This window comes from Salvelinus namaycush, chromosome 29, assembly GCF_016432855.1.
Source record: "Salvelinus namaycush isolate Seneca chromosome 29, SaNama_1.0, whole genome shotgun sequence".
In the NCBI taxonomy this organism is placed as follows: Eukaryota; Metazoa; Chordata; class Actinopteri; order Salmoniformes; family Salmonidae; genus Salvelinus; species Salvelinus namaycush.
The window spans coordinates 18,493,788-18,513,340 of record NC_052335.1 but is presented as its reverse complement, the minus strand read 5'-3'; the positions used below and the strand labels follow the sequence as shown (position 1 = coordinate 18,513,340).

The 19,553-nt window shown below is 43.4% G+C and overlaps 2 protein-coding genes across 2 annotated transcripts in view; both read right to left on the bottom strand.

Annotated features, from left to right (window-relative positions):
- Positions 1-89: 89 nt before the first annotated feature.
- On the bottom strand, positions 90-5,257 carry angel2 (angel homolog 2 (Drosophila)). Its single transcript, XM_038968846.1, has 9 exons — positions 5,103-5,257; positions 4,379-4,860; positions 3,991-4,220; positions 3,666-3,735; positions 2,877-3,298; positions 2,442-2,550; positions 2,245-2,314; positions 1,546-1,703; positions 90-1,079 (listed from the first exon to the last, which is right to left on the bottom strand). Exons 1-9 carry the CDS (start codon positions 5,150-5,152, stop codon positions 931-933), a joined length of 1,740 nt encoding a protein of 579 aa, XP_038824774.1. The 5' UTR covers positions 5,153-5,257; the 3' UTR covers positions 90-930.
- Positions 5,258-10,890: 5,633 nt separating this feature from the next.
- galnt14 (UDP-N-acetyl-alpha-D-galactosamine:polypeptide N-acetylgalactosaminyltransferase 14 (GalNAc-T14)) overlaps positions 10,891-19,553 on the bottom strand; it is a 129,295-nt gene continuing 120,632 nt past the window's right edge. The window contains exons 15-16 of the mRNA XM_038968079.1: positions 13,731-13,850; positions 10,891-11,313 (exon numbers count right to left, since the gene is read on the bottom strand). Of these exons, the coding sequence (XP_038824007.1) occupies positions 11,155-11,313; positions 13,731-13,850 (279 nt within the window). The 3' untranslated portion in view covers positions 10,891-11,154. The remainder of the gene's footprint in view (positions 11,314-13,730; positions 13,851-19,553) is intronic.

Here is a 19,553-nt window from a genome sequence, read left to right as displayed (position 1 = left end):
AATTCTTATTTACAATGACGGCCTACCCCGGGCCAAACCCTAACAACGTGGGCCATTTGTGCACCGCCCTATGGCACTCACAATCACGGCCGGTTGTGATACAGGAATCGAACCAGGGTCTGTAGTGACGCCTCAAGCACTGAGATGCAGTGCCTTAGACCGCTGCTCCACTCGGGAGCCCGATGATGGCTTGTGAGATTTATTTGAGAATTTGCTCTGGCATATATTTTGCAATCCATCTGAGATTACAGTAAGTGCCGATGATTTTGTTGCAGAGCTGTAAAATGCGTGATGACAAAAAGACTGTTGTCTAACAGTACACTTAACAGCCTAGTCTATAAAACATCTTCTATGGTGTCCCACCAGCTGCAAGGAGGGTAATTTCTTCCTTCTCTTCGTATATATTAATACTTCCTTGGTAAGTACTTTGCATTCATTTGTGCCAATTATCAAACCCAATAGTACTGTATGTGTATGACATAATTAAGATATATATATTTTTATATTTCAGTATTTTTCCTCAGCAGCACTGTTTGAAAGGAATTTATCAACATTTATAAAAATCATTCAAATCTAAAAATGTATATTTTCATATCTTCAACCAATGTAAAAATAACACCAAAAAGTTAAAATGTGTAAACATCTTGATGCAGTAGCCTAGATCTACACACTAGAGTCAGGCCACTGCAAAGCTCCAAATTCATCAATAATGTCTTTGAAATGAAAGTTCATCATCTACCAGTGTCAGTGTTTGTACCTTTCCAACATTTCCTGGGGATATGAGATCATGAGAGACAAAAGCCATAGTGAGCTTGTGTACAATTGGTGTTTGGCTGCTGGTGAGCGGTATGGATGGATTTATGGGTCTCTCCAGGTCTTTGAGCCCCAGTTCTGTCCAAGGCGCTAACCCCTGAACCCTAACATCCAGTCTCAGGGGCAGAGGCGGAAGCAAGCCAGTATGGGCAGGTGGTCGGAGGAGTTGTGCTCATTGGGCAGCCCGTTGACGGCCTCCAGGTCTGTCTGTCCCACCAGGGCCAGTCTGGCCAGCAGCTGCAGCCCTTGTCTTGGCAATGGACCCTCTGGGAGGAAGACAACAGACATGGCTAAAGGGATACTTAGCATGATAGCAGATACCCATAGACTTCCAGTCATCGCACTAACACTAGTTAGTTTTGTAAGCTAATGCTAACTAACTTCCTTCATACTGGAGACATAAAAATGGTATCCACTAGTTCATCTGACGATGGGGAAGTAGATAAAGTAAAGGGCCTCTTTGCCAAAATCCCCAAGTATCCCTTTAATTCCCTGAGTTTTTCCAGATGCGATCTTGATCAGGGAAAATGTAGTCATAGTTCCATAATGCTGCCTGGAAGTCTCACTCCACAGCCCACTGCAGCATCTACAGAAGTCACATTGCAGGACCGATCTTATTATAAACAATATTGATTATCAGATGCCACCCTGCTCCAAGATCCGTGTAACAATCAATCAACAAATCCTATGTGTTGTATATAGTGTGTGTGATATGTGGTATACTGTGTGTACCTGGCTGAGTGGAAATGTCTCCAGTTCCTGCAGAGTAGAAGATGTAGTCCACAGTGATGGCTGTCCTGGAGTGACAGGTGGTGATCTCAGGCCTGCTGTCCTCTGTCAGGTAGTGGGAGTAAGCTGACGTCAGCCTCAGACTGTGCTCTATACTGGGTCTGGACATGGGGAGGGGGAGAGACACTGTCACACAGGGCACTGGCATCACTTCAACTGCTAATTAAGACAGACAGTTGCTGTTTGAAGTTCGGACTACACTGGACAAACAACAAATCATCCAGAGAGACTTGTCACTTCTCCGTATGAGCAGTTCCACTTGCTTCAAATTAACATTGTAGGGGAATGATGTAGCTAACTGCTGTCTCCTCCATTCTCCAAGGCATGAGAGCGAGAGAAGGGGGCGGAGAGACAGAGGTGAAAAAATAAATAAATCAGCCTCGGCTGTCAGATGTGCAGACGCCAGTCAAAACAGATTACAGTGCTGTTGAGCAGCAGAGACTCAACTGTTTGAAAAGCATTAATATTGAAGGCTGTTAGTCAGAGGAACTCCTGGTGTAGCACCTCTGACAGGATCAGAGCTCTTACAGTTACGTGACAGAATTAAGAACTAACTGACTGTAAAACAGCAGAGACTGGAGAGATCAAACTGTCTCAACTAAATGATTATTTAACCCTGAAATCCAACCGGAGCCAACTGACCTGTTCATAGCTGCCATAGGTTGTGCTGCAAAGTCCTGCACAGACAGGTTGGTGATTCCCCCGTCAACATCTGGGAGGAAAGAAGAGTATTAACGTCATATGCAGATCAGAAGAAAGAAAGGTGCATTTCCTCAGTGTTGGTAACGGCCAGAGGCTCTTCACTGAGCCAGTGTGGTGGATGGACTGTGATAGGTCACCTGTAGGGGCAGTCGCATACTGACACTGCTGGGTGACACCCAGGCTAAGGGGCCAAATGGGCACGGTCAGGATCCGCTGGCCTCTGGGATTCTCCTCCTGCCCTGACACCTGCACACACACTGTTGCTTTAAGATAGTGTCACACCGTTTTGTCTAGCGCAGTAAATCAACTTGCTGTACACTAATGTGGTTATTTGGAGGTAAGCATAAAAATCACACCGAACGGGCATTCAACCCAGGTTGAAAATGAATGAGAAATACTAGAGCATGATGACTGACAGAGAAGAGCTCAACATTTCAAAGCAGCTCACATTTTACAGCAGCTCTCTCTGAACATTATGTTCCCTCTGCAGTAATCAGCTTCAGCCACAGAGCTTATTATCTCACTGCAGAAAGTGACAGAAAGAGGCTGGGTGTGTAGATGACGGCCCTCACCTTGCCTATGGGAATACCGTCGTACTCCAGCCTGCTCTCCCTAACAAAGCTGTACAGGGGAGACCAGGGCACAGAGTTAAAGTCCCCACAGAGCACGATGGGACAGGAGCTGCCATCAGGGAGGCGGGACACTGTACTGATCTCTGCCAGCAGCATGGCCAACTGGGCCAGCTTAATGTCCCCGCGCCGGGGGTTGTACAGGAGGTGTGTATTGGCCACACAAACGCAGTCCTCTGGCCTGGAGGATCCCGTGGGGCGCAGTAACAGCACCAGGCCCACGTTATCCCGGTCTAGCAGGGGGATACCCCGGCGGAAGTACTCCACTGGGTGACTGGACAGCAGGGAGAAGCGGTCCTTCTTATAGACCACGGCACAGCCGTCAGGCTTCCTGCCTGTCCTCCTCTTGTACTCACACTGGTAACCTGGGGAAAGAAATGGGAAATAAATCACCATATCAAAGAAAATAGGACACATTTCTCAAACTATGATGAAAAATGTAGATTTCAATGTTTTTTAATTATTGAAAGAGGAAATATGTTTTGGAATACCTGAAGCGCTCGTGCTATTTTCTTCAGGAAAACCAAGTGGTTTGAGAAAATATTAATTATCTATGCATGTGGCTCCCTCTAGTGGTCATTTTATATATCACTTGCAGTTTGCGTTGTATTATTTTGACAGGCTTTCAAATTTCTATAGGCAGAGCTACAGCTCAAAAGAATAGACTTAGTAAACAAAACAATATGGGCAACACCGAGTACAAAACAGCAAGGGACCAACAGGGGGCATTACCTAATGCTTCTAGAGAGGGTTTGATCTGTTTTTCATAGTGGTCCTCTTGAACCTCCTGCAGACACATTATCTATAGAGACAAAGTTTGACTTCATTCCACAGTACACATCTAACATTAAAACAATCAGTGTCATCACTACTTTGACTTGCTCTAAGGGATACAGACTTAAACTAGTCAAAACAGGGCCCCTATGTTGTGTTTTCTGTTCCTTCTGATGATAATCAATGTTGGTAAATCTGAATCGATCACAAGCTAATAAATCATGTAAATGGTGGGAGATACTTTCTTGTACCATCAGTAATGATTCATAAACAATTCACTTACATCTGCGTTGTGCTCTTTGAGCTCTTTCAGGATGTTGGAGAGCCTGTGATTCCAGTTGAGGATGGAGGAGCTACAGTGTTTGTACAGGTAGTTATTGTCATGTAGTAGGTCCTGGGAGAGGATGTTATATGACATCACAGAGAACTCAAAGGGTGGTTCTCGCCTCCCACCACCAGACTGGGGTCTGGACTTATAGCAGTGTGAAAAGTCCTCCCATTGTCTCTTCAGCTCTGGAAAGGCACAAACAAAAACAATACGGTTAGAAAGTTAAGGACACTGCTTGACAGGGCCCATATTGGACTAAACCTAATCCACCTCAGGTTCATTCCAGATCAAAGAATAACGGTGTTCTCAAGAAAAGCGGCAGTTTTTGAAACTGAAGTATTACCCAATGCCTGTCTTGGTGGACTTGTCCCAGGAGGCGGTGGGTTCCCGTCTTTGAACCAGTAGTTGGGGCTGGTTGTGGCACTGCGAGCCTGTCTTGGTGCGTACTCTCGTTTGGGGGAGCCCTTGGATCTATCCCCTGGAGCCCTCTCCTCTGAACTCCTCCTCCGCTTGTATGGAGGCTCCTTGTCTGAACGCTCCATCAGTCCAAGGTGGAAGTGTCGATGAGGAAAGCCGTGAAAAGGAAACCCTGGTGGGAGGTGTTGTTTGGACTGTAGTCTTGCCCAGTTGGTGTTGTGGGTATCTTGAGGTTGGAAGGCCCCTGAGAGGTGCCTGGTGGGATGGGAGAGTTGAGGTGAAGGGGGCACACCCGGCCGACATGGATAACTGGGGAAATGTACGTTCCTCCAGCCGCCCAATGGGGCCTGAGTTGGGGGCAACCAGTGAGAGCCAAACGCGGTCAGGTGTCGAGAAAACATGGGTTGACTGCGGGAGAGAAATTATATGCACTCAGATCAAGCAAGCAGCAACGCATAGCTGGGGGGGATGCGTTCTCTTTACAAATGCATATCCTGTCATTCAATAGCACAAGGATTTGCATAGGCTAACGAACTACCTGTGTTAGTGATTATGACCACCAACCATATTAGCTGGCTAAGCTAGGTAACTAGCTAGCATAATCACAATAGCTAGCTGTTTAGTTGTCTGAAATGAACGTTACAACTTACTTTCGGTCAGCGTTTGGATAGACATGGTTTAGGTTTTGATGTCGAGACATTGAATATTATCTGCAAACATCACAGTGTATTCTACAACACAGCGAACAAGTGTTTCTGCCCAAAACAGATCTGAATCTAGTCCTTCAGCGAATTTCAGTAAGCCATTTTCGTGTCCTCAAATTATGACGTGTGTAAACATGACACAGTAATAAAGCGCTACGTTCATTGTCATGGGATATGTAGTGTTTTCCATCATGAATCTCCAACCCAACATAATAAAATGTACCGGAAAAAAACTACATCTACCATTATGTTCCAATACGATGCAGACAAAAATGTCATAACGGAGGACATCGAAAACTCTACAAATGTCACTTTCAAATTGTAAAGAATTCAGTAGACTATACAATTGTATTATTGGACAGATTTCAGAGCAAATAATCGTAATTGATTAGCAAAATATGCTCGACAAAGACTCGTTTATTTAGAAAATGTCTTACCCAAATAAAAATGGCACTAGATAGCTATTGCTAACATTACACCGGCCGGTATATCTGATAGCGTGACATAACATACCTGCGAATGATCGTTTACCCATAGAAGTTAGCCAGGCATTTTCCTTTGAGTGAGTGGTTATTATGCTATTTATTCTCAAATCCTTCCCTTTAAGCCGTGTTGCGGTCAACACCTCTTGACGTTCGTCTCTCTTTGTAAATACATTGATATGCGGTACATTGTGGTCTATTGCTCACTGGGCTGATGTGTCGCTGCACCGCACTGGAAGATGCTGGTAATGCCGCCCGAGCTGCTGGAACTAGTAGCATCATACAATATTTAAGTAGTTGAATAATTGAAGAACATTTATACTAATTATACTGAAACTGTAATTCATCAGGTAAGTGGCCATTCCACCTTCACCATTATAAAATGTTATTAATATTTTTACATAGTTTACATGAATTGATTGATTTATTTTTTATTTAACCTTTATTTAACCAGGTAGGCAAGTTGAGAACAAGTTCTCATTTACAATTGCGACCTGGCCAAGATAAAGCAAAGCAGTTCGACACATACAACAACACAGAGTTACACATGGAGTGAAACAAACATACAGTCAATAATACAGTAGAAAAATAAGTCTATATACAATGTGAGCAAATGAGGTGAGATAAGGGAGGTAAAGGCAAAAAAAAGGCCATGGTGGCGAAGTAAATACAATATAGCAAGTAAAACATTGGAATGGTAGATTTGCAGTGGAAGAATGTGCAAAGTAGAAATATAAATAATGGGGTGCAAAGGAGCAAAATAAATAAATAAATACAGTAGGGGAAGAGGTAGTTATTTGGGCTAAATTATAGATGGGCTATGTACAGGTGGAGTAATATGTGAGCTGCTCTGACAGCTGGTGCTTAAAGCTAGTGAGGGAGATAAGTGTTTCCAGTTTCCGAGATTTTTGTAGTTCGTTCCAGTCATTGGCAGCAGAGAACTGGAAGGAGAGGCGGCCAAAGGAGGAATTGGTTTTGGGGGTGACCAGAGAGATATACCTGCTGGAGCGTGTGCTACAGGTGGGTGCTGCTATGGTGACCAGCGAGCTGAAATAAGGGGGGACTTTACCTAGCAGGGTCTTGTAGATGACCTGGAGCCAGTGGGTTTGGCGACGAGTATGAAGCGAGGGCCAGCCAACGAGAGCGTACAGGTCGCAATGGTGGGTAGTATATGGGGCTTTGGTGACAAAACGGATGGCACTGTGATAGACTGCATCCAATTTATTGAGTAGGGTATTGCAGGCTATTTTGTAACTGACATCGCCGAAGTCGAGGATCGGTAGGATGGTTAGTTTTACGAGGGTATGTTTGGCAGCATGAGTGAAGGATGCTTTGTTGCAAAATAGGAAGCCAATTCTAGATTTAACTTTGGATTGGAGATGTTTGATGTGAGTCTGGAAGGAGAGTTTACAGTCTAACCAGACACCTAGGTATTTGTAGTTGTCCACATATTCTAAGTCAGAACCGTCCAGAGTAGTGATGCTGGACGGGCGGGCAGGTGCAGGCAGCGATCGGTTGAAGAGCATGCATTTAGTTTTACTTGTATTTAAGAGCAATTGGAGGCCACGGAAGGAGAGTTGTATGGCATTGAAGCTCGTCTGGAGGGTTGTTAACACAGTGTCCAAAGAAGGGCCAGAAGTATACAGAATGGTGTCGTCTGCGTAGAGGTGGATCAGAGACTCACCAGCAGCAAGAGCGACATCATTGATGTATACAGAGAAGAGAGTCGGCCCAAAAATTTAACCCTGTGGCACCCCCATAGAGACTGCCAGAGGCCCGGACAACAGGCCCTCCGATTTGACACACTGAACTCTATCAGAGAAGTAGTTGGTGAACCAGGCGAGGCAATCATTTGAGAAACCAAGGCTATCGAGTCTGCCGATGAGGATGTGGTGATTGACAGAGTCGAAAGCCTTGGCCAGGTCAATGAATACGGCTGCACAGTATTGTTTCTTATCGATGGCGGTTAAGATATCGTTTAGGACCTTGAGCGTGGCTGAGGTGCACCCATGACCAGCTCTGAAACCAGATTGCATAGCGGAGAAGGTGCGGTGGGATTCAAAATGGTTGGTAATCTGTTTGTTGACTTGGCTTTCGAAGACCTTAGAAAGGCAGGGTAGGATAGATATATGTCTGTAGCAGTTTGGGTCAAGAGTGTCCCCCCCTTTGAAGAGGGGAATGACCGCAGCTGCTTTCCAATCTTTGGGAATCTCAGACGACACGAAAGAGAGGTTGAACAGGCTAGTAATAGGGGTTGCAACAATTTTGGCAGATAGTTTTAGAAAGAAAGGGTCCAGATTGTCTAGCCCGGCTGATTTGTAGGGGTCCAGATTTTGCAGCTCTTTCAGAACATCAGCTGACTGGATTTGGGGGAAGGAGAAATGGGGAAGGCTTGGGCGAGTTGCTGTGGGGGGTGCAGTGCTGTTGACCGGGGTAGGGGTAGCCAGGTGGAAAGCATGGCCATCTGTAGAATTTCTTTTATTGAAATTCTCAATTATAGTGGATTTATCGGTGGTGACAGAGTTTCCTAACCTCAGTGCAGTGGGCAGCTGGGAGGAGGTTTTCTTATTCTCCATGGACTTTACAGTGTCCCAGAACTTTTTTGAGTTTGTGTTGCAGGAAGCATATTTCTGTTTGAAAAAGCTAGCCTTGGCTTTTCTAACTGCCTGTGTATAGAGGTTTCTAACTTCCCTGAAAAGTTGCATATCACGGGGGCTGTTCGATGCTAATGCAGAACGCCATAGGATGTTTTTGTGTTGGTTAAGGGCAGTCAGGTCTGGAGAGAATCAAGGGCTATATCTGTTCCTGGTTCTAAATTTCTTGAATGGGGCATGCTTATTTAAGATGGTGAGGAAGGCATTTAAAAAAAGTAACCAGGCATCCTCTACTGACGGGATGAGGTCAATATCCTTCCAGGATACCCGGGCCAGGTCGATTAGAAAGGCCTGCTCGCTGAAGTGTTTCAGGGAGCGTTTGACAGTGACGAGTGGAGGTCGTTTGACCGCTGACCCATTACGGATGCAGGCAATGAGGCAGTGATCGCTGAGATCTTGGTTGAAAACAGCAGAGGTGTATTTAGAGGGCAAGTTGGTTCGGATGATATCTATGAGGGTGCCCGTGTTTACGGCTTTGGGGTGGTACCTGGTAGGTTCATTGATAGTTTGTGTGAGATTGAGGGCATCAAGCTTAGATTGTAGGATGGCCGGGGTTTTATGTATGTCCCAGTTTAGGTCACCTAGCAGCACGAGCTCTGAAGATAGATGGGGGGCAATCAGTTCACATATGGTGTCCAGAGCACAGCTGGAGGCAGAGGGTGGTCTATAGCAGGCGGCAATGGTGAGAGATTTGTTTTTAGAGAGGAGATTTTTAAAAGTAGAAGTTCAAATTGTTTGGGTACAGACCTGGATAGTAGGACAGAACTCTGCAGGCTATCTCTGCAGTAGATTGCAACACCGCCCCCTTTGGTCGTTCTATCTTGTCTGAAAATGTTGTAGTTAGGGATGGAGATTTCAGAGTTTTTGGTGGTCTTCCTAAGCCAGGATTCAGACATGGCTAGGACATCCGGGTTAGCAGAGTGTGCTAAAGCAGTGAATAAAACAAACTTAGGGAGGAGGCTTCTAATGTTAACATGCATGAAACCAAGGCTATTACGGTTACAGAAGTCATCAAAAGAGAGCGCCTGGGGAATTGGAGTGGAGCTAGGCACTGCAGGGCCTGGATTCACCTCTACATCACCAGAGGAACAGAGGAGGAGTATATAAGGGTACGGCTAAAAGCTATGAGAATTGGTCGTCTAGGACGTCTGGAACAGAGAGTAAAAGGAGCAGGTTTCTGGGGGTGATAAAATAGCTTCAAGGTATAATGTACAGACAAAGGTATGGTAGGATGTGAATACAGTGGAGGTAAACCTAGGCATTGAGTGATGATGAGAGAGATATTGTCTCTAGAAACATAATTGAAACCAGGTGATGTCATCGCATGTGTGGGTGGTGGAACCGAAAGGTTGGATAAGGTATAATGAGCAGGGCTAGAGGCTCTACAGTGAAATAAGCCAATAAACACTAACCAGAACAGCAATGGACAAGGCATATTGACATTAAGGAGAGGCATGCTTAGCCGAGTGATCATAAGGGTCCAGTGAGTAGTGAGGTTGGTTGGGGTCACGGCGATTCAGACAGCTAGCCGGGCCGTGGGTAGCAAGCTGGCAGAGGATCTGTTTTTAGCCATCTTGTGCGTTTCCGTCGATAGATTAGTGGGGTTCCGTGTGGTAGAGGGGACCAATCCAATTGGTATCACTGACGAACACAAAAATAATAACAAAAATATTCTGTATTTCTTTTATTTCCAGTTTTGACATCGCAGCACTGGCTATTACAGTCTGTGTGTGTGTCTCTGTGTTTTCAGGATCATAGACATTTTGTGTAAAGATCATCTCCATTTCAATTAAAAAGAAATGGGAATCATTAAATGTTTTTCACAAATCCTAAATTAGGATATAAAAATATTGTCATTTGACATGTGCATTCAATTTGCTGTCACAAATTCCACCATAGCTGCAAACCATCCCATATTAGATCACCATTGAAATGTCATTACAAAGACAGGATTTCTACATTTGAAGCAGCAGTTAGAAAAATAGTTGTGAGTGACAGACCACATGTGTTTCAATGACAACAGCAATGAAAAATTGTGTCCCCTGTATTTCCATCTACAGTATATTAGCCCAAAATACATGACTTCAGCCCTGCTGAGCAGTGGTGTAAAGTACTTAAGTAAAAATACTTTAAAGTACTACTTAAGTCGTTTTCTGGGGTATCTGTACTTTACTATTTATATTTTTGACAACTTTTACTTTGACTTCACTACATTCATAAAGAAAATAATGTACTTTTTACTCCATACATTTTCACTGACACCCAAAAGTACTTGTTACATTTCGAATGCTTAGCAGGACAGGAAATTGTCAAGAGAACATCCCTACTGCCTCTGATCTGAGTGTTGGAGTGTGACCCTGGCTATCCTTAAATATTGTATTATTATTTTTAAACAGTGCCATCTGGTTTGCTTTAATATAAGGAATGTGCAATGATTTATACTTTTACTTTTGATACTTAAGCATATTTTAGCAATTACATTTACTTTTGATACTTACGTACATTTAAAACCTAATACTTTTAGACTTTTACTCAAGTAGTATTTTACTGGGTGACTTTCACTTTTATTTGAGTCATTTTCTATTAATGTATCTTTACTTTTACTGAAGTATGAAAATTTAGTACTTTTTCCACCACTGCTGCTGAGTGTCTTGTTGAGCAATTGAATGTGCTGACGTCAGTCCAAGTCCATGCGATCTTATAAAGACTAATCTCAGTGACCGAAAATACCCTTTACGCCGGTGTCCACCTCCTCCATCTCTATCTCTTTCTAAAAGCTCTTGGCTATAGTAAGCACTGCAGTAGGTCGTGAGTGCTCATAGTGTAGTCCTCCTCTACAGGAAGGCTTGTGTTGTGGATGGATCATGAGAAGGGCATCTCCCATCTCTGGGTGTAGGCTGTCAGTTCACAGGGGCTGATCACCAGCATCTTGCTGCTCTCGATGCCTTCCAGGGCCATTTCACTGTCCAGGCAGAAGTGGGAGACCAGGTGCTCCAGGTGGGTGCCTGACTTCTGCCATCGCTGGAACACAACACAAAGATCAAGAACTATACTGTACACAGAGACAGGCATTCTAATGTAATGAAACTGTTATTGTCCATTAATTGTTTCTTTAAATACTTTAAAGAAAAGGAGTTTGGGCAACTATTGTCCAATATTGACCCTGTAATGTCGACTTCTTATTTAGCTAATGATCTTTATTGCATGTCATGTGCATGGCACTGTTACAGTATGGGATGCCATTATCTATCGTTGCTACTTCCCACTATTCACCACTAGATGTCCCTCTTCACTTAATTCCTCCCGAGTCACAATAATCGATCAGAGCTGGGAATTAGGCTACTCTTTGCTCAGAATTGCTGATACCGTAGAACTAATTAGCATATAAACAAAACTACAGGATATTAACAAACATGCAAGGAATTTGTCATTGTCTCACGCATCCATCACTGGTTAGATAACTGACAGGCAAAGTCTGTTGCCAAGACCAGTGGGGCATATCAGGATCATGTATCCCTCCTCAGTGGTAGAAAACAATACATTGAATATGTGACACAGAGATACAGCTGTCTTTGTTCCACTGTATTTAGACTCAGTGAACAGAAACAAGCGCTGTTCCATTGTACCCCTGATCAAAGCAGCAAAGACTCAAATTGCCATGACACATTTTTTCCTTTTTTTATGAAGCAAAGGGAGACTACACTTTTTAATTAAAAAAGAAAATAATTCAAACTAAATCAATTAGTATTCAGTGCCTGTGGTGCCTTGAAGTCATTGTTCTTGTTACTGGCTGTTGAAGCACAATTGATAGTAAAGCACATTCGTGGGATGCTGAGAGCCTCTCTGCTGTAGCCTGCAGTGGCCTGAGGGAACACATGAGCACGCTTGTAATTATCTATCTTCATTGCACAGTTTCCGTCTTGTGTGCCAGGGGTGGAACATGCTGCTCTGAGAGCCTTCTTAGCAGGAGGAAGTAGTTTATACCTGAGCAACTTCTGATAACGTGAGGGCTGGGGCTACTGTTAACAGAGCACTGTTAATATACTGAACAAAAATAGAAACACAACATGTAAAGTGTTGGTTTCATGAGCTGAAATAAAAGATCCCAGAAATTTTCCATATGCACAAAAAGCTTATTTCTGTCCAATTTTGTGCACAAATTTGTTTATATCCCTGTTAGTGAGCATTTCTCCTTTGCCAAGATTACCCATCCACCTGACAGGTGTGGCATATCAAGAAGCTGATTAAACAGCATGACCATTACACAGGTTCACTTTATGCTGGGGACAACAAAAGTACACTCTAACATTTGCGGTTTTGTCACACAACACAATGCAACAGATGTCTCAAGTTTTGTGGGAATTGGCATACTGACTGCAGGAATGTCCAACTCAATGTTAATTTCTATACCATAAGCCGTTTTAGAGAATTTGGCAGTACATCCTACCGGCCTCACAACTGCAGACCACATGTAACCACGCTATCCAAGGACCTCCACGTCCGGCTTATTCGTCTGCGGGATCGTCTGAGGAGTTTTTCTGTCTGTAATAAAGCCCATTTGTGGGGAAAAACTCATTCTGATTGGCTGGGCCTGGCTTCCCAGTCAGTGAGCCTAGCTCCCAAGTGGGTGGGTCTGTGTTCTCCCAGGCCCACCCATGGCTGCACCCCTGCCCAGTCATGTGAAATCCATAGATTAGGGCCTAATGAATTTATTTCAATTGACTGATTTCCTTATATGAATTGAAATTGTTGCATGATACGTTTATATATTTTTCTGTATAAAGTCTACCTGCAGATATAGAGCTCTAGAATGTAGCACTGCCTTATCTATCTATGCAACACTCACTTGACTCTGACGGAGCTGTGTATAATGTTTTAAGCATTCTATGTATCATCTAATTCCCTCTCACGATCCCAGACACTAATCATTATCGCCACATATTCATGATTCATCTGTCCCTGCAGTCTCGACCCAAACAACAATGTTAACACATTTTACAGTCATGCATGCTGCTCAAAACACCCTCCAACTCATAAACAGTATCTGCAGACATTCTGCACAAACTAACTTCTCTGTTTCTTGTTTTGTTTTCCTTATTGTTTACCATGAATGTCATAAAGCATGTATGATCTTTTCAGACAGGCTCAAACCATGTAAACAGCATCGCTAGCGTACTGTTAGATAAGCCGAAATATACTGCGGACCTTGCCTCTGTCTTAGGGTGCAGCAGCAGGCTGGTGATACAGCCAGAACTCAGAGCTCTAAGGTACACTCTGCTGGGGCCTCTACACTGTGTGAAAGCCTAAGTGAAAGTTGATTTATGGCTTTCAGAAGTGTCTTTGCTCGTTTACGGCAGGGGGCTGCGGTGGCAGTGGCGGGCCAGCATGGTGTGGCATGCTGGGTGTTCAGGAGAGGACGGCGCCCTCTGGGCTCTTACTTGTTTCCCGTCGCTGATGTTGCAGGGCATGAGCATGACCTGGGAGGCAGGGAAGGTGGTGGAGAGAGAGAGGCAGTGCTGCTGCTGACGGATCTGCTGCCCGTGGGTGTAAATCCACTCCTGAGGATAGAGATACACTGTTATTACAAACAAATACCACAACAACAACACACTATTAATTCAGTCTAATGCACTCTCACTACACAAAAAGCACAATGTACACCTAGTGTACAAAACAAAATCCAGGTGAAGGCTATGATTGATCCCTTATTGATGTCACTTGTTAAATTTACTTCAATCAGTGTAAATCAGGAATGGGCAACTAGCATGCGGCCCGCAGCCCAATAAAAACAGTTTTGGTCTCAACTTACTGTTGAGAGTTAGAATAATACATCCTTGGAGTAGATGAAGGTGAGGAGACAGGTTAAAGAAGGATTTTTAAGCCTTGAGACAATTGAGACATGGATTGTGTATGTGTGCCATTCAGAGGGTGAATGGGCAAGACAAAATATTGAAGTGCCTTTGAACAGAGTATGGTAGTAGGTGCCAGGTGCACAGGTTTGTGTCAACAACTGCAACGCTTCTGGGTTTTTCACGTTCAATAGTTTCCCGTGTGTATCAAGAATGCTCCACCACCCAAAGGACATCAAGCCAACTTGACACAACTGTGGGAAGCATTGGAGTCAACATGGGCAAGCATCCCTGTGGAATGCTTTCGGCACCTTGTAGAGTTCATCCCCCGACGAATTGAGGCTATTCTGAGGGCAAAGGGGTAAGCAAATCAATATTAGGAAGGTGTTCCTAATGTTTTGTACACTCAGTTTATATGCGTGTAGACACATTTACACACAATCATGAGATACTGATAATACAAAGTGACATATTTTTTTTCATTATTAAAACACCCTCAGACGACAGACTGGGTATGTATGTGTGTAGGCTACATCCAATCATGAGGCAACCCAATCCCTCTACCCAGGCAAAATGTGTGTCCCCAGTCCAGCACACACCACTACCCACGCCTGCCAGTGCATCTGTCTCTGGGAGTGGGTTCACTGTACAGGAACATTCCATACATCATGAAATAATAAGAGTCTGTCTCTGTAGGTCCAGCCCGGGGAAATGTTACTGAAACGGCATGCTGGAGATTGACACACACATGCACGCACACACACACGCACATGTGTGCGCCAACAGTTCACACACAGTCGAGTCTCAACAATGGCCAAAACCCAAATGAAAAACAATAAATACTTTATGTCCCATGTCCCAGACCGAGACATTCTAATTTCATTGACCACTTAAACTCGTAAACGATGTAGAAGCAATGCTGCTAAGCCTGTCTGTGTATGGTGGTGCATGCACATCCAGCCACGTTCCATGGTCTAGCTAGCTTGCAGAGGATTTGATATTGATCCAAGGATCAAATTATTCACACATATTAAGTCATGAATCCTAGTGTTTTATGGTAGAATGTCAGACAGAAAGCCTATTTTTAAATGCAGTTATTAAAGTCCCTCCTGGTACCAGCTGCCAGGTGACATCTCTGTACCCATATGTCCTATACAGGCCAGATGCACTCCACAACAAACTGTAGTTTCATTTGATTTAATAGTTGTAGCTAGGTCTTCTTCCCCTGAGCACAAAAGGAAACAATCTGTGTCCTTGTCTGGTGGAAAGCTTGTATTCTTGTAACAGTTGTCACATTCTTGGATTCGACTTTTGTACACTTCCTTGGTTGCATTACATATAACCATGTGTTTTGAAAAGATGTTGTACATGGTTAGTCTGTGTAAGTTGTCTAAATACGGCCGTTCCTCGCCAAGCTATACAATTTACCACTTATGTATGCTTGCTTTGACTGATTTCCCAAGAGCAAGAGCAAATTGAGAGCTACTGATTTCACTCAAGGGACTCATATACATTGAATTACATGTCAAAACGGTAGATCCTGTCAACGGTTTTGTTTGGCATTAAAGAAACTTGAGTTGTTAGCAAGCGACATCTGAGGGCCAATGCCAAGACATGAAGAGGATTCTGGCTATGGACAGTGCATTCGTAAAGTATTCAGACCCCTTGACTTTTTCCAGAATTTGTTACGTTACAGCCTTATTCCAAAATGGATTACATTTTAAAAAATGCTATGAGACTCAAAACTGAGGTCAGATGCATCCTGTTTTCAATGGAGTCCACCTATGGTAAATTTAATTGATTGGACATGATTTGGAAAGGCACACACCTGTCTACAGTACCAGTCAAAAGTTTGGACACATCTACTCATTCCAAGGTTTTTATTTATTTTTACTATGAGAAACAAGATTCTCTGGTCAGATGAAACCAAGACTGTACTCTTTGGCCTGAATGCCAAGCGTCACGTCTGCAGGAAACCTGGCACCATCCCTACGGTGAAGCATGTTTGTGGCAGCATCATGCTGTGGGGATGTTTTTCAGCGGCAGGGACTGGGAGACTAGTCAGGATTGAGGGAAAGATGAATGGAGCAAGGTACGGTGAGATCCTTGATGAAAACCTGCTCCAGAGCACTCAGGACTGGAGTGAAGGTTCACCTTCCAACAGGACCACGACCCTAAGCTCACAGCCAAGACAACGCAGTAGTGGCTTCGGGACAAATCTCTGAATGTCCTTGAGTGGCACAGCCAGAGCCCGGACTTGAACCTGATCGAACATCTCTGGAGAGACCTGAAAATAGCTGTGCACTTACACTCCCCATCCAACCTGACAGAGCTTGAGAGGATCAGCAGAGAAGAATGGGATGATCTCCTCAAAAACAGGTGTGCCAAGCTTGTAGCGCCATACCCAAGAAGACTCGAGGCTGAAATCGCTGCCAAAGGTGCTTCAACAAAGTACTGAGTAAAGGGTCTGAATACTTAGGTAAATGTGATATTTCAGTTTTTTATTTTTAATACGTTTCCAAAAATGGCGAAAAACCTGTTTTTGCTTTGTCCTTATGGAGTATTGTGTGTAGATTGATGAGGGGGGGAAAAACGATTGAATCCATTTTAGAATAAGGCTAAAACATAATGTGGAAAAAGTCAAGGGGTGTGAATACTTTCCGAATGCACTGTAATTGAAATCAATTAGGAAGACATGTAGTGAGTGAGCACTGAGCAGCAGCAGTAATGACAACCTTCCCAACTGGTGATTCCTATACTAGATGTTTATCAGGGGCACACAGCAGGAAGTGTAGGTGTGTGTGACAACACAAGAGCCGTCCCATGGTGATCGCTACATGGGCATGCTATGAAGCACAAAGTGGCTATAGTCGTAATTGATGAGCAACATGACCTATTTGCTTTCGACCACAGTGCTGACCAGGTGCCATTGATATTGTACCTATCTCTGATCACTAGAGATACTAACCAATGGAGTGTTTGAAAAGTAACGCCATTTTCTGAAGTGGCGATCTTAGTGGTGGAGGTGTCAGAGATGAGGGAGCCCAGAGGATTGAGTGGGTCCAGAGTGAGGGTTCATAATGAATGGTAAGAAATAAAGACATGATCCTCAATAAACATATTCAGGTTACACATTCTCGAATACCATAAATATATACACATTACAATTACTACTGGAGAATCCTGCATTAAGAAGAAATAAACTAGGGTACACATTTTTATACCATTTGGGATTTAGCAACCACTGCGCATGCGTTAATCCTGTCGCATGCTTCCTACATGAAACAGTTTGCTCATATTTTATGATGACGTTTTTGTTCGTTTTGGTCTAGGCCACTTCGTCGGTGATTGGTCAACAGTACTCCTCCTAGTAAGAGTGGGATCTATGGAGGGATTCTTCAATTAAGTGTTTTTGTCATTCTACGAGAGATATATAGTTATCGTGCACATTTTTTCATTGAGAAATACTGCACCAAACATCTTAGTTAGATGTAAAATTGCACTACTAAGACCTCGCAAAAACGTAGAAATGAATGACAGATTTCTTCATTTATCTTAGATTACTTCAAACTATTTTGAGGACGTGTACTGGCTATATTGTTGCTACATCGTCTCAAGTGGGACAAACAGTAATATTGCCGCTTTTTTCTAGTTTTTCAAGTGAATGTCTTTTAAGGTAGTATGCAAGGCACAGACGTTCACTTCGAGTAGCCGAGTTCTGCTAGGAGCAAACCGAACCTAGTATGCTGGCGCCTTTAACCAAACCATGGGATAATTGGCGCTCTCGAACGCAGAAGGAAGAAGGAGCACTGCTGAAGGAACAAACATTTCACCTAATCAATAACAAGGAATCAAAGGTAAGTTCTTACCATTACTTAATATAGAAATAGCAATCTTATTACCAAGGCATGTGCACTTTGTAGTGGTAACATTTATACACAAAAAACATGATTCGTTTAGAGTGAAACGTTCTATCATCCGTTTCTTTCTCTTTACAGGTAGTTATAAACATACCGGAGGACATCCCAGGCAAACATCAAGCTGTAACACTGACTTGAAGAGAGAGGAGCAGCCAAGGTAGGCCTAGAAAGTGGGTCAAAGGAGTTAGCGCTACGTTCAGCCCGTCTAATGTGCGGACTACGTTTCCAAGGGTTTTCATTCCCCAAGGACAGGCAGAAATAAAAAAGGTCACACAAAAACAAAGTCCCATCCAGTCTCCCAGCCACAAACCTTTACACTTGGCCTAAATGGATATGGCCAAATTGAAACGTTTCTTACAGAAGATACAGTACCAGTCAAAAGTTTGGACACACATGCTCATTCAAGGGTTTTCCTTTATTTATAATTTTTTCTACATTGTAGAATAATAGTGAAGACATCAAAACCAAAGGACAGTTTTTCACCGGTCTAATGTCCATTGCTCGTGTTTCTTGGCCCAAGCAAGTCTCTTCTTATTATTAGTGTCCTTTAGTAGTGGTTTCTTTGCAGCAATTCAATGAAGGCCTGATTCACACGGTCTCCTCTGAACAGCTGATGTTGAGATGTGTCTTTTACTTAATCATTTATTTGGGCTGCAATTTCTGAGGCTGGTAACTAATGAACTTATCCTCTGCTGCAGAGGTAACTCTGGGTCTTCCTTTCTTGTGGCGGTCCTCATGAGAGCCAGTTTCAACATAGCGCTTGATGGTTTTTGTGACTGCACTTGAAGAAACTTTCAAAGTTCTTGACATTTTCCGGATTGACTGACCTTCATGTCTTAAAGTAATGATGGACTGCCGTTTCTCTTTGCTTATTTGAGCTGTTCTTGCCATAATATGGACCTGGTCTTTTACCAAATACTATCTACCGTATACCACCCCTACCTTGTCACAACACAACTGAAGCGGCTAAAACGCATTAAGAAGGAAAGAAATTCCATAAATGAACTTTTAACGAGGCACACCTGTCACAACTTCCACCGAAGTCGTTTTCTCTCCTTGTTCTGGCGGTATTCGGCGGTCGGCGTCACTGGTCTTCTAGCCATCGTCGATCCACTTTTCATTTTCCATTTGTTTTGTCTTGTTTTCCTCCACACCTGGTTTCCATTTCCCTCTTTAAGTGTTGTGTATTTAACCCTCTGTTCCCCCCATGTCCTATTACCTATTTCTGCTCTCCTGCGTCTGACTTCACTGCCACCAGTTCCACAACCCTTACAACACCTGTTAATTGAAATGCATTCCAGGTGACTATCTCATGAAGCTGGTTGAGAGAATGCCAAGAGTGTACCTAGCTGTCATCAAGGCAAAGGGTGGTTACTTTGAAGAATCTCAAATATAACAAATATTTTGATTTGTTTAACACTTTTTTGGTTACTACATGATCCCATATGTGTTATTTCATAGTTTTGATGTCTTCACTATTATTCTACAATGT